Source organism: Marmota monax, unplaced genomic scaffold (genome assembly GCF_021218885.2).
Source record: "Marmota monax isolate L192 unplaced genomic scaffold, Marmota_monax_Labrador192_F-V1.1 WCK01_AAM20220418_F8-fsc00022, whole genome shotgun sequence".
Classification (NCBI taxonomy): Eukaryota; Metazoa; Chordata; class Mammalia; order Rodentia; family Sciuridae; genus Marmota; species Marmota monax.
Genome location: NW_026695215.1, coordinates 6757852 through 6772951, shown reverse-complemented (window position 1 = coordinate 6772951; position 15100 = coordinate 6757852). Strand labels below are relative to the sequence as shown.

At 48.7% G+C, this 15100-nt stretch overlaps 1 protein-coding gene across 1 annotated transcript in view; it reads left to right on the top strand.

Moving 5' to 3' along the window:
- The first annotated feature begins 1272 nt into the window (after positions 1-1272).
- The window catches only part of Rarres1 (retinoic acid receptor responder 1), a 32728-nt gene continuing 18900 nt past the window's right edge, over positions 1273-15100 (top strand). The window contains exon 1 of the mRNA XM_046431642.2: positions 1273-1778. Coding sequence (XP_046287598.1) covers positions 1491-1778 — 288 coding nt within the window. The 5' untranslated portion in view covers positions 1273-1490. The remainder of the gene's footprint in view (positions 1779-15100) is intronic.

Genomic DNA, 15100 nt, shown 5'->3' with positions numbered 1-15100 from the left:
CTCACTGCCCATGAGCCAGGAATACTGGGAAACTAGGCCCTTCTCCCAGAACACCACGGCTGGGACTGGGTCTCCTGGCAAGAGTACTTGCCCAAGCACCTGCGGGGTGCACTGGGGTGAGCCCAGCAATCAGAGAACAGGCAAATCCAGTCCTACTTTCCTTTGCTAGAAGCTATACTGTAGGGAAGGGAGACTGGACCTGAGGCAAAGAAGTGTGTGGACAGCACGGCTCAGAGGGAGGAAGAGGAGCCAGACTGTGGCGATGTGTCACAACCCAGGTCCTCCCGTGTTTCTGTGCTGCCATCCTTGGAATGACTTCTCCCTCCGGCTGCTGGGAAGACAGGAGAATGTTCAGATGTGACCAGGCCATAACCCATGGGCTATGCTCTCTCCATTTTTTCCTCCCTCCAGCCAGACCTCCTGGCTCTTCTTCAAGCAGGCCCAGGGGACTCCTGCTCTAAGCCTCGGCACTTTTAGTTCCTGCCACCTCCTTGGTCTTCCTGCCTGCATCCTCCTGGCTCTCACCTTCTCCAGGTGTCCACACTAAGATGATAACCATCTGACTCCACCTGGCCTTTCCGCAGCCATTCGTCTCCACAGCTTGCAGCTGCATCTAACATGGCCCCTCCTGCCCAGATGTGCTCCAGGAGAGCAGAGGTGTGTGTCTATCTGCTTGCTCACCCTCATTTTCCCAGAGCCCAGGGGAGTTGGTGTTCCACGAAGACCTTCAGAAGGAAGGAAAGACATGATGGACAGACAACATCCAGCGGAAGGCAGGGTGTGGGATGTTTCCAGAGGCTTCCCCTCTCATCCAGAAATGGCACACCTGGCCTCAACCACAGCAGTGCTGGTGGGGGCGGAGAACCCTGAGTGCCCTTTAGTACCCCTTCTACCCGATCCCTCTAGTCTGTGGTTTAGAAACAGGAGCTACCTCATCCCTGCACCGCCTAGGGCCTGAGCCAACCCACACCCCACTGGAACCCGGCTTACCCCTGCCTTTGAATCAGCCTCACGCCGGGTTATCAAGACTGTTCTAAAGGCCTTGACCACCTCCCTGCTGCCCACTCCTCCCTCTGCGCCTCTCCCCCTCACTCCAGCTCCAGCCTCTGGCCGCTTCCTACACTACTGCTCTTCCAGTCCCGCTGCAGCCGCGCTTTCCTCCGCCGGCCTCCTTCCCCCCACCCCACCCCCCACCCCCCCGCCGCAGGGAAGTCCCAGCCCCACCCTGGGAGAGTCCCAGCAGGCCCAGAGACCCAGGATCGGGAAATCGCGGCAACTCCGGGCAGAAATCAGGCCCGCCCCCTACCCCTCGTCTGTCCGCTCGCTTGTCCGGGCACACGCTGGGCCCGCGCCGTGGAGGCGCCACCGGGCCGCACCGGGCGGGGCGCGGGAGAAGGGAGGGGCCGCCGCCGCCTTATTTCTGCTAGCGCAGCCCGCCAGGCTACGAGCCGGGTCGGTCCGCGTCTGTAGAGCCCCGCCAGCCCGCGTCCATGAAGCCCCGCGGGCAACCCCCTTCCGCGCCCGGGCCCGCGCGCCCCTACGCCCAGCCGCAGGCGCTGCTCTTGCTGCTGCTGCTGCTCACACTGCCGGGCGCGGCGGTGCCTCTCCAGGACCCCGCGGTGCCGCTCCAGGGCCCCAGGGGCACAGACGGCCCCGCGCCACCCTCGTGGGCGATGCTGCAGCAGGCGGCGCGCGTCGCGCTGCACTTCTTCAACTTCCACTCCGGCTCGCCCAGCGAGCTCCGAGTGCTGGCCGATGTGCAGACAGGCGGCTGGCAGGTGAGTGGCGGCGCCGAGCGGGAGGCGCTGGGAGGGAGCGCGATCTCGCGGAGTACCGTCGGGCTCCGGGCGTGGAGCGGTTGTTGGCGCGCAGAGACCGCGGAAAGCTGGCGCGTCCTCAAGGTGTTTGGCTCTTTCCCAGGTCCCGGCTTTTGACAGCAGTCACACCTGGGTGAGAGATGCACTAGGGAAACTGAGGAAGAGGCCCAAGCCCAGCACTGACCTTTTCGGGACGCACTGAGGGCACGACCCACCAGTGGCTCCCCGCCAAACTCTGATTTCCAAAATCTGAGTCAGTTCCCATGCAGGACCGCGAAACTCTTGATAATTTCAAGCCACCAGCAGGGCTTCGGGATGATTTGGTTGGAATTCACACATCCATCTGGGCAGGAACCTTCCAGCGCTGGGATCCGCTAAATCTGATGGGAGGGACTGACCCCGGCAGGGCGTACTTTTCTACGTGAATGAAAGATTGGGAATTTCTCCTGGTTGGTTGCTTCCGTTTCAAGGAGCAGGCTCCAGGTATTTTCTGTGTGGAGCTAGTGGCTTTCTTCACCAAACAAGATTACAGAAGTTAAGCAAAGTGGCCCTATCTAGCAAACCGCAAATATTCCATGAATCCTGAAGACACACAAACAGCCTCAACCTAGAATTAAGTGTTGGATTTAAACAGGTGGGTTTCAAATTGAGTGGCAGCAGGATCTTCGTTTAATTGCCCCTGGCCTGGCATCAGAGGGTAGGAAATGGCTTTTTGGAAGCCTAGCCTTGGTTCTTTAAAGACTTCCTCCTGCACCCAGTTGGGCTAACTTTATTGAATGACAGAATCAACTTGCTGCTAGGAAAGGGCACCCTATTTTTGTTACCTATTTTTAACCATCTTCTCTGCCTCTGGGACACAGAAGTCTGGTTTTTCTAGTCCAGCAAAGACAGGGGGAAAAAAAACTTTGAGCTCTTCATCAGGGTGGGAGAGATGCTGCCCCCACCCAAAGGCCCAGAGGGACCCTAAAAATGTGCTCTATGGATATCAATGGGGGTGATTCCCTACAGAAAACCAAGCTCATATTTCTAGAGTACACCAGCCTTCAAGTTTCAGGGATTTAAAAATAATAATTTCGTGCATTTAGTCATCCCCTTGAAAATAACATTCTTGGCACCTTTCATAAAATAATTAAACTAACTCTCAGCACCTGAGTGAGTTAAGTAACAATGCACTCCCTTTCTCTTCCATACAAGACTGCACTACTGCTTTTCATCTGTAGTAGTGTAATGGTTCTGAATTTTAAAGGTTCTCCTCAGAGGGGGCGCTGGGGAAGAAAGGAAGGAAATCAATGGATTAGGGCAGGCAGGTGTGCAGTAAAATCTTTGAGAAATGGCCGCTTCTTATTGTCATCAGTTTACCTACCATTTCTTCCCTGGTGTAAAATATTTGCGTGGCTATGGCCACCAAGGAAAAGAGGTCAGTCAGGAATCTCGGGGTGCTGTAGGGAGCCCTGCTCGGCCGCCACACAACCTAGAGACAGTCGTGTCAGTTTTCTCTGGCCATTTCCCCATTTGGAATGGAAATAATTCGTGCTCTGCCATCCTGCAGGGTGGTTTTAAGAGTCACGACAGAGGATGTGTGTACACTGCCCAGGGTCTAGGAATGTGAGTTATCACCACAGGGGCAGCGCTCAACCCACAGTTGTTTCTTGACACCAACAGTGTACTAGGCTAGACATGGTGGCCCTGACTCAGACTTGGGGCAGTGTCCTTAGGGAAGGCCTCTGAGGTCCGATTAGTTCTGAAGCACTGAGGTGCCTGTGTGAGGAGCAAAGACAAGTCCCGTGCAGCACCCAGCACGGTGGCTCGAGGAATCTCTGCCTTAGTAAGGACAGCAGTTGTGGCACGAGCATGAGGGATAAAGATGCCCCTTCATCCCATCTGTGCATCAACTGAGAGCTCAGTGCTGCAGTCAGGACCCACCAGAGCAAGCAGGTGGCCACATGCCACTACAAGATGAGAGGCTGAGGCTAAGTCAGGGTTTTTCAAACTCAGGGCCCACTAGTGAGTGATAAACTCAATTTACTAGGTCCAGGTGTTTGGGTTTTGGTTCAGGGATTGAGCCAAGGGCCTTCTATGTGCTAGATACATACTGCACTACTGAGCTACCCCCCCCCCCAGCCTTGTTTCATTATTTTTTTATTGAAATGATTAGAAATACAAATACCTTGTGAGTGCATTGCAAAAGCAAGGGCGAGTGTTGTCTCGGAACATTTTGGAATGTGGATGTGTGTGTGTGTGTGAACGAGGTCATGACGACGATGTCCTGGGCAAAGTTGAACAGCCGCATACCAAAGGGTTTCAGTCCCTCCAGCAGCCCTGGAATCACTCCCCTCTGGGATCCTGCGGCAAGCAAGGGCCCTCATTTTAGAAACGCCGTGGACCTCTAGTGGTGAAAGGCGGTACAGCACTAACCCTTTAGAAAAGTCAGAAAGCCGCTCAAGTAACAATTGCCCGAGGCCCTCTCCTAGCCTCAGGCCACCTTTCTTGTGCCAGTGAAGCTTCACGTGGCACAGGCTCAGGCCCACAGGTAGGGCGGTGGGAGGCTCTGGGTGGAGCTGGGGTGGATCTGCACATCCTGGCCAGCTGGGTCCCCTTCTACCTCCAGGGAGTTCTAGAACCAACACACACACACACACACACACACCCCGTGTGCTCTCCCTCTCATTAGAGGCTGACCCAAGTTTTCCTTGGTGACCTCCTGAGGAAGTCCGCTGGCTGTGGAATCAGATGCTATGTGTGAACTGGTGTTGGAGGGGACCAGGACCAGTAGTTGGAGACTTTGAAACAGCTGGCCAAAGTGTGTGGGTAGCATGTGTCACACCCAGGCCTTGTTTCCATTTCAATTATAATTGCTAAGGGTAAATTTATGGTCTGTTTTTTTTTTTTTTTTTTTTTGATAATAGGGCCTTGGCCTTTAATTGGAGCTCCTAGCAAGGAAACGTCCCACAGGGGATCATCTGCGATGTCCATTTTTGTTGACAGTGGAGTGAACACTTGCAGATAATAAAATGGCATAATCTTCTACTTATTCTTCCCTAGCTGTGACTCACACATTCCTGATTCAACAGCTAAGTTTAGACTCTTGCCTCTATCTATTCTTTCTAAAGCACTGAACTTGGACTTTGTGGACATGACTTTGTGGACTCTTACCAATTTATGTCGCATTTAATCAAGTGATTAGGTGATACGTTCGGCAGGCTGAGCAGGTCTGGAGGAAGGTCAGCCACCCGAGAGGCCAGGAGTCTAAGCCCTGGCCCTTCCAGGGTCAGCTACCCTGGATCTGACAGCAGAAACCCAGGGTCACAGGCAGGAGAACACCAACTTTAAGAAAGGCTTTATCCTGGCGAGTCGCTGTTGGCAATGAACCACCCCAGTCCTGTTCTCTTTAAAAGTCCTCTCAACTTTTAAAGCTCTTCAATACATAATCATCAGATCACAGCTTCCCTTGAACTCTTTGCTCCATTAATGTCAATAATTCAGAGGTGATCATTCAGGATAGGAAAGCTATACATTATGTAGGCCACATAAGCAAGAACTGGAGCATTAGAGGCTTCAACCCTGATGGAGGAGAAAAGACAAATTCAAACACATAAAGTGAGATGATCGTCTATTTTCTGTAAGAACAGCTCTTCCTTGCTTTTAGAGAGCCCTTGGGAGAGAACAATGGGAAGTGGAGGCAGTCATGAGAGGAACCATTCTCTTCAGGCCCCAGGATCTTCTCAGGAGTGCTGGGCACAGCCCAGAGGCCCCTTCTACCCAAGCCCTGGGGCAGGACATGGAAGCACCCTCCTGCCAAGGCCCTGGGGCACAGCACACAGGGGCCCCCTCCTGCCCAGGCCCTGCTTATGCTGAAAGGCATAGGTGCATCCAGTTCCTCCACCACCTGCCCTCCTGGTCTGCAGCTCTGCTGGCAGGGGTGGGAGAGACCAGCAGGCCCTAGGGTGAAGAAGCTTTGGCTTCCCTGGCATTTTGCCGGTCACCCAATCCAGATGCACCAGATGAGCTAGTTTGTAGGAATGTTTTAACCTCTTCTAACCATCTTCTAATAAACTTTTTAAACCACATTTTTTTTTAAACCAGTCTACATTTTCCACTTGGCTTTCCAGCTGTGGAGCTAGGAATGGTGCAACCACAGGGCATCAGTAGCCCCCAAGGACAGACCAGGTGGCGATTGTAACCACCAAGAGTCTGGTGGGGCTCCAGATTCTTCTGCCCCCAAATGACTACCATAAAGAGGCTTGAGGCTCGGGATGTTAAATATGCAACTCTCTCCCCTCTCCCAAATCCAGCCTGATCCTTGCTCAGTCACTGTTGGCAATGAACCACCCCAGTCCTGTTCTCTTATGCAGCCAGGACACTTAACAGCCCTTGTAATGGTGCCTCAGTTGAATGCTTTAGAGCCAGTCCCGTCGTGTCTGAGGACAGCAGCCATAACAAGGGTCCACTCTAGGCTGTGTGCTGTGGTTGTTCAGGATGTCTCCAGCCAGGGAAGTCCAGCATGCATGCGACTCTAGGAGCACACCAAGTGTAAGGACCCAGTGGTGCTGACCTGCAGTGCTCCCCATGATACTTGGGAGACTCTTGAATTTTCCCCAAAGTTAAAACCCATCTTTTAAATAATTTCCTGGGGCTTGAACCTTTCCAGGTCTGACCTGGGATGTGGGTGTTTTGGTTTTTTTGTTTTTTTTTTAATCCAACCTGGATAGTTCCCTGGTAGGAGAAATGGGTATGATCAAGTAGGGTGGTGGCGATATCTTAGCTTGATGGAGTCATGAAGACATGGGTCACAGGTGAGAGGTTCAAGTCCACAGATAGGAGCCAGATTAGAAACCAATAGTAACAAAGCACCTTGTTAAAAGGAGGAAAAGACCTGCCAATGGAAGCTGTTAACCTCATGCCAACCAGCTGGAGCAATTCTTGTTAATCTACAGCAAAAGCCAAGGCTAAGAAAACTGAGAAAGGTAAAGGGTGGCAGTGCCAAAGTGTCACAGTACATAGATCAACATAGAAAATAAGAGCCATTGATCAGCCAGTGGTTGGTTCCTCAAGCTTGGCTGTGTGCAGATTAGTCAGCTGAGACTCCTCAGGGAGTTACCCTTGGGGATTAGTGAGAAGCCTCTCCACTCCTTTTATTTGAATTAGCCTCCATCTTTCTGACCTGATCATTTATTATATACACTGACTACTACCTGTCCTTTGCTCCAGTTTGAAGGGTTTTGTTGACCCTGTGTGGCTTCCCTTAGAAACATTAGGGACATTTTGTGTGTGTGTGTGTGTGTGTGTGTGTGTATGCTGTTGTTTTTACCAATTTATAAAAACATATAATACTCAAATATGTTACCTATGGAATTTAAGAAGTCATAAGTACTTGAATTTATGTTTAGCAGTTGATATTTTAGTGTCTTAACTTTGTAAATTAACTAAATGTCTTTTCTAGGCAATTTAAATTGAACTTTCTTTTAAAAATGTAAGCTGGGGCTCAGTGGTAAAGCGATTGCTTAGTATAGGCGAGGCCCTGGATTCAATCCCCAACACCACCTAAAAATAAATAAAGATATTGTGTCCAACTACAACTAAAAAATAAATATTTAAAAAAGTGTAAGCTATGTGGACTAAAAAGCATTTTATCCATTTATTAAATATATGAGTATTATCTATAATCCAATTTTTGATACCATGCACATGATATATATGTAGATATAGCATACAATATACAGATGTATACAAATATAGAAAAACCATCAGGAAACAGATTTTGCAGCTTTTTTCTTGAATAAATGACCTCTGAACAAAGACAGTAGAATAAACAGAGGATTAAAAACTCAAGTTGGACAAAATAAGACTGGAACAAAATGTATTAATTTATGTGCCCAAGACCAAATGTGAATTTATCTTAGAAACCACAGGCTTAAATGAGACAGGGGTTTGAATTTTAAAAAACGACATGGCCATAATTACTCCCAAGCTGTTATTGTTGTCTTTCAAACCATTCCTTGTTCTTCCCCCCAAATGACATCTGAATATCTGTTGGCTTTGCCCTAATTCCTTCCTTAACCTGGCTCATGAAGGACAAGGGCAGGAGGAACAGTCGGAGCCGCTGAGGCTGGCTGCGATTTTCTCCCCCGTCATTGCTGGCATGATTCCCTGAGGTACAGTCAGGGAGTTTTGACCTTGAAGAGGCCTAAAGTTGGAGTCAGAACACTGAAGGCTTTGGATAGCTTCCTGAGTCCAAATAAAACAACACTATTTTATCATCTCTTGGATTCTTTTTTCCTGGAATTTTAAAAATATTTTAACACAAGACCCAGAGTGTATCTGGAGAAATTTCTGGGTTTTTTCCCCTGCCAGCACCCTTTCTCTAGACTAGAGGTTTTGAAGCTGAGCTTCCCATATGTGACAGTTCCCACCCTGAGGTGGAATTGCTCAGTGAGGAGGGGACACATGCACACTTTTGTGCACCTGGCCACTCTCTTCGCAGAGATTTAGGTGCCTCTTAGCATCAATGGTAGGTCAGTAGAAGCCCCTGACTCGGGCCAACCCTGAAGAGACGGACTTTTGATCTCCTAGTAGCTATCTTAAAGCTTATGAGGTCACCTTGGAGCTATCTTAAAGCTTATGAGGTCACCATGGATCTGCAGTCACACACACCCCAGAATTGACAGGCCCCCTAGTAAGCAAATCCTATACTGAGTGACACTGTGGTCCCTGGGAAGTGGTCAGTTTCCCCTTCTGCCATAGGGTAGAATCTGGCAGATGCCCCCAGGATGTACCAGTTTGGTGGCCTTCCTTCTGAGTCATTTAATAAGGTAATGAGAGCCAGGGCCAGCTGGAGTGAGAGTCAGGATCTGGCAAGTTGTCAGGTGGCACCTTTCTGTCTGTCACTAGGCTGGTGTCATGGCCTTCTCTAGTTCCCCGACAATGTTGACACAAATGGCCAGCTTGGTTGTCAGTTTCCCTGCCAATGCACCAAAATATGTTACTGAAGATTATGGCACTGGAAAGGAGATGTAGGAGAGCGAGGTTTACTCAGCACAGGTGCAGACTCAGGGAATCTTCCCCAGAAGCTGAGCATTGCCTCTTTGTTTTCAGGATCTTTTACACAGGACAGACATCTGGGTTCTCATGCAAGTAACCTTGATGTCGCCCTCTTTCTCCAAGCAGCTCTGGTTCCTGCCACAGCTGCTGAGCAAGCATGAATACAGCAGCAGAAATGAGCAGGTCGTAGCTATTAATGAGATAAAAAGAAACAGGAAGGAGTTGCCACTTGACCATCACTGCTACAGCAAATTGCCACAAACCCAGGGGATTAAAGTCGTACAAGTTTATTCACTTGTAGTCCTGGACATCAGAGATTGGCAATGGATGTCCCTGGGCTACAGATAAGGTATCTATGGGGTTTCTAAGGGCCACCTTCCTCTCCTGGGTTCATGGTTCTGCCCCATCTCCTGATTGTGCCCTGTCTTCTTCTGAGGACCCTGTGATGGCCCTGGACCTGTCCATTTCCCGGTCACTAACTTAATTGCATTGGCAAATCCCTTCTGCAGTGTAAAACCTGGGGATTAGAACAGGGATGTGTGTGAACATTTTTTATTGGTGCGTTATAGTTGTACATAACGGTGGGGTTTGTTGTTACATATTGGTTCTTGCACACAATATGGCAATATAATTTGGCCAGTATCACTCCCCTGCTCTTCCCCTCCCCCATCCCTGCCTCCCAACCCCTGGTCCCTTTCCTCTATTCTGATCTCCCCTTGATTTTTTTCATGACATTGTTCCCACCCTTTTTTTAAAAAATTTTTCCTCTCTAGCTTCCACATATGAGAAAACACAGGCCCTTGCCCTTCTGAATTTGGCTTTTTCAAGTTCAATTCATTTTCCTGCAAATAATTTCATTTTTCTTTATGGCTAATTAAACTTACTGGTGTACCTGTACCTGATTTTCTGTATCCATTCATCAGTTGATGGACATCTAGGCTGGTTTCATAGTTTGGCTATTGTGAATTGAGCTGCTATAAACATGGGTATTCATGTATCATTATAGTATGATAACTTTATTTCTTTGGGATAAATAAAGTCACATGGTCGTTCCATTCCTGGTCTTTCTGAGGAACCTCCATACTGATTTCCACTGTGGTTGTACTAATTTACAACAACCAACAGTGAGTGTAAAAGTGTTCCTTTTTCTCCACGTTCTCTCCAGCATTTGTTATTATTTGTATTCTTGATCACTGCCATTCTGACTGGTTTAAGATGAAATCCATGTACTTTTGATTTCCATTTCCTTAATTGCTAATGATGTTGAGCATTTTTCATAAACATTTGTTGGTCATTTATATTTTGAGAAGTACCTGTTTAATTAATTTGCCCATTTATTAATTGGATTTTTTGTTTTTGCTTTTTTTTTTTGGTGTAAAGATTTTGTTCTTTAGTTATACATGATAGAGTATAATGGAGTGGACCTTATTCTAATTAGGATCCCAGTCTTGTGGATACATGATGGTGAGATTCACTGTGGTGTATTTGTATATGTACATAGGAATTTCCTTTTTGAGTTCTTTACATATTCTAGATATTAACCCTCTGTCAGAAGAGCAGTTAGCAGTTTTCTCCCATTCTGTTGTAATTTTCTTCATATTCCTAATTGTTTCCTTTGCTGTGCAGAAGCTTTTTAGTTTGATGCCGTCCCATTTATTAACTCTTGGCATTATTCCCTGGGTTTTAGGGGTCCTATTGAGAAGGACATTGCCTGTGCCTGTGTGTTGCAATACCTGTGTTTTCCTTTAGGAGCTGCATGGTTTCTGGTCTAATTCCCAGGTCTTTGATCCGTGTGAGTTGATTTTTATGTAGAATGAGAGTGAAGGGTCTAGTCTCATTCTCCTACCTATGGATAATCCATTTTTCCAGCACCATTAGTATTTTTTTCAAGACTGTCTTTTCTCCAGTGTGTGATTTCGGCTCTTTTGCAGGATATGGCCATCTGTAGGGGCCTTATTCACCCAACGAGGGCTCTGACCTCTGCCTTGGGAAGCGACTTCCCAAGCTGCCGACCATGGCTTCTGCTGCTCCCACTCTTGCTGGCTGGTCTCTGAGGCTTTGGTACCCTCACATCCAAGGCTGCCCTCTACCTGTGCCTTGTTACCTGGCCCCTGGCTGCTTTGACCTAGCTCTTGACTGAATTTCCACTCTGTGGGTGTGGCTGCCTCTCCCAGACTGGGTGGTGCCAGTCCTCACATCTGTCTCCTCCCTTGCACTAGCCTGGTCCCTGCTAGAGATGCATGTTAAATATTTGTTAGATGCAGGAACAGTAGTGGAAGGGTGTTGCTACCATGGGGCACAAAGAGAAGGAGATGCGACAGGTCCCCTCACTCCCCGTAGGAGAGGAGGTGGCAGGTCACCTGTCTTATTGCAGCTCTTTCCACAGTTGCCCCCGGCCAGCTCCCTTCTGGAGCCCAAGAACTCACCCCAGACTTGGCCAGGCAGGGTTCACACAGTATTCATTCTCTCCACAGCTCTTCAGCTGGTAGGAAGTGTCCACATGCAGAGATATCCCTGGGCCCAATGGATCAGGCCTGGCCTGACTTTTGTAGCAAAAGCTGTATTTACTTTTCTGGCCTTGCCTGAAAGAAGGAAAACTAATAAGGTAATTCCAGGGTCTAATGCAATAAACTGAATGCTCTATCTGTACAGAACCTAAGAACAGAACAGTAATTTTTATTCACAAATGAGTTGTTTGTCTCCAACTGAGCCTGACTCATATAGTAACCTTATAAAATGAAAAAGTTTGCCTTTACTGGAATAGCATGATATTTGTTCTTTTACCAAATATGTAGGCTGGAGGGGACATTTAGAAGCTGTGTTTGACCCCTGGGTTTCAGGGTGTGTGTGGGGGAGATTAGAATCCCTTGTGGGCTCTTAACATAGACTGGCCCTCACTACCCACCCTTCAGCATGGAAATGTGAAGTTTAAAGTTGTCACAAGACAACGGGAAGGGACCAGCACAGGGAGGAAAAAGAAGGAATGTTTCCCCAAAGCATGGGGCTCCCTCCTTTCTGAAGATGAGCTTCCAGGGGACCCTGACTCTGGAGACTGGGGGTCAGTGATGTTTTATGGCCCCCAAGGGAAGGCCCACCCTGGCTTCCCTAGCACATCATTCAAGTGTCTGTGTTCTGAGTGAGTTGAAAGGGGGAGCTGGGTTGTAAAGTGTGGTCTTAGGGGAGAATAGGTATTTATTCATCCTATCTTGGATAGTGTCTAATGTAAAGATAGTTCAGACACATGGTGGAGAAAAATCTTTGATCCATAAGAATGAAGACAGTTTTGTGTTTTATGATAAACATTTAAAAAAAGACGAATTTGTAGGGCTGCTATTAGAACATGCAGTTTTGACTCCTTGATGTACACACAGGCATCATTATGCAGCAGGTTCTCCCACTCCGTGGTTTGTCTTCCTGTGGTTTATTATCCATACAATTGCAAAAACGTTAAATGGAAAATTCCAGAAATGAACAGTTCACAAGTTTTAAATCGTGTCACTCATCTGGAAGAGCATAATGAAATCTCGTGCTGTCTTTCTCTGTATGGACCATCCTGTTGGGCAGCATGTCCACACTGTGTATGTGACCACCTGTGAGTCATGTCACTCTCCCAGCTATCAGATCAGCTGTCACAGTGATGTATTCAAGTTATTACTTAATGACGCCAAAGTGCAAACTCTTAGTACAGTATATTGTTACAATTGTTCTATTATTAGTTATTCAGCATTTTCCCAAGTCACAGAAACAATATATTATATTTATAATGGGCAAATTTTAGATGGTGCCCACAGTCAGAGGCTCTCAAAGTCCCTCAAAGGCTGTCTGCCAGGCTGGGAGAAACCAGCTGTGTTTGGTCCAAAGATGTGGTACCTCTGAAGAAGGGGGAGCCATGGATGCAGCCCCAGCCAGAGGCTGAAGGCTTAGGAGCTACTCACCTCATTGGTGAGAGGCTGTGTCCCAGGCGGAAGAATCTGGAGTGGATGTCCATGGGCGATGGTAGCAGTAAACACCTATTCCTTCAAAGAGAATCTGACATGTGCGTGTGTGAGCGTCCCCTCCTTTGCTCTTTGTTCTAACTGAGCCCCCAGCCCTTAGATGGTGCCACTCACATTCACGGTGGGCCTTCCCAACTCTGTTTGCTGACCCACATGCCAGTCATCTCTAGAAAGACCCACAGAGACACACCTAGGGATGTACTGCTCAATATAGTCAACAACTAAGATCAACCACCAGGTATTAATCTCTTACTGTGCCTAATTTATAAATTAAAGTTTCACAGATAGGCAATATTTACTTGTCTATCTATTCATTTATCTTTGTGGTGCTGAGGACTGAACCCAGGGCCTTGTGCATGTGAGGCAAGCACTCTACCAACTGAGCTATATCCCCAGCCCGGCATTTATTAATAGGAGAAAATGTAGTAAATAAAGGATTTGTTACTATTCACCATTTCAGGCATCTACTGGGGGTCTTGGAATGTGCCCTGCAGATAAAGAGGGCCCGATGTGTAGCAAAGTACCCGTTTGTGCAACAAGAAGCAAGGAGTAACGTTCTTTCAAAAATTATTTTAGCCCAGACTGCTTTCTTCAAATGTTTCTTCTCAAAAAAGCCCACGTGCCAAGTGGCCAGGGGCCCATCAGCAGTGCTGCTGAAGCCAAGGGCAGCCCTACCTGCTGCCCTTCTGAGGGTTGTACCCGACTGCCAGAAGCTCCAGGCGCCTGTGTCAACCAACTTTGGGCTGCTTTTCCTTTCACAGGGTGCTGATGGCACCTCAGCCTTTGGAGAGGACGGACCCTCTTGTCCTCAGTTTCCCACTTAGTGGCTCAGCTGTGTTCTAGTGATGTTCTGGGAGCTGCTCCACTTCCCGTCGTCCCCGGGATGTCAGGCTCCACTCAGCAGTTAGAGAGATGTTCTCATGCCATCCCTGGGGCCGCAGCCTCCCCTGGAGCTTAATGAAATGCAGGCTGTGCACCCGACCCCAGACCCCTGAATCGGCACTCTGGGGGAGGGCCCGCGCTGCTTTAGCAGGCCCTCTAGCGCATTCTGCTGCACACCCTAGTTTGAGACCCTCTGGTCCCCACTCCCACTGTCATCTCAAACCAGGTTTGCCTGCACTCACCTGCTGATGTCCCCAAGCTGGGCTGTCACCCCTATTCCTCACACATGCTCTCTGCCTTTCCTGGCTTGTCTCATCCTGGTCCTTTCTGGAGACTCCCCACAGCACAGGGTCTTGCTTCCATTTGTAACCTGTCTGAAAGGGTCTGTGCCCAGGGGCTCCTTCTCTAGCCTCAGGGCATCTTACTTCCATCTCTAATGGATTGTGTCTTCCAAAAAGAAACTTTAAAGTGGCAACCTCAGTGCTTGTGGGCACAAAGAGAGTCTCTGCAATGAAATCAAGTTACACGAGGTCACTGCATTAGTGTGGGCTCTAAATCCGATGACTGGCTTCCTTACGAAAAGGCCATGTGAAGATACAGACACAGAGGGAAGAACAACACTTACAGGCTGACGCAGAGATCAGAGAGATGCAGCTGCAGCCCAAAGAACACCAGGATTAGGAGCCACCGTCCGAAACCAGAAGAGGCAGGAGTCCAGTGGGAGTCTCAGAGGGAGCCAGGCCCTGTGACCCTGGATACTGGAAGCCTGGCCTCCAGAACTTGGAGAACATGTGTGTTGTTTTAAGCCATCTGTTTGTGGTACTTTGTTATGACAGCCCTAGTAAACGGATACACAGCCCTTCCTGACTGTGGTGTTCCCAGAAGGCGGTGGGGGTCTTGTCCAAGGAGCCTGGTTCTAAGCACAGCCCTAACCCACGGGGGCAAGCAGCAGCTTTCTTTCTGCCTTTCCTTAGGCTGGGATTGCTGGGCCATATGCACAGTCTCTGCTGTAGGCAGGAAGGGCTGCCGCTCTGAAGACAGTCTTGGCTACGGACTAGCTCTGGGCCTTTGGGCAGTTCCGTATTTTGGGGCAAGAATCTCATTTTCTTCACCCTTAAAAGGGGGTTAACAGTAATACCTACCTCAAAGGGCTTTATAGGAACGAATACATGGGCACCACACCATGTCAGGTGAGGCATGGGACAGCAGAACATGTCCGTGTAGCCACAGATCCCTCTACACGTAGAGCCATGCATGCCCTTCCCCTGCATGGAGAGGTTCTCAGGATGGTCGTTCATGATGACTCTGCAGTGGCTGGTGGGGTGCTTGCTACTGACTTGATAAGGACATGAGGAGCATTTCTCTTTT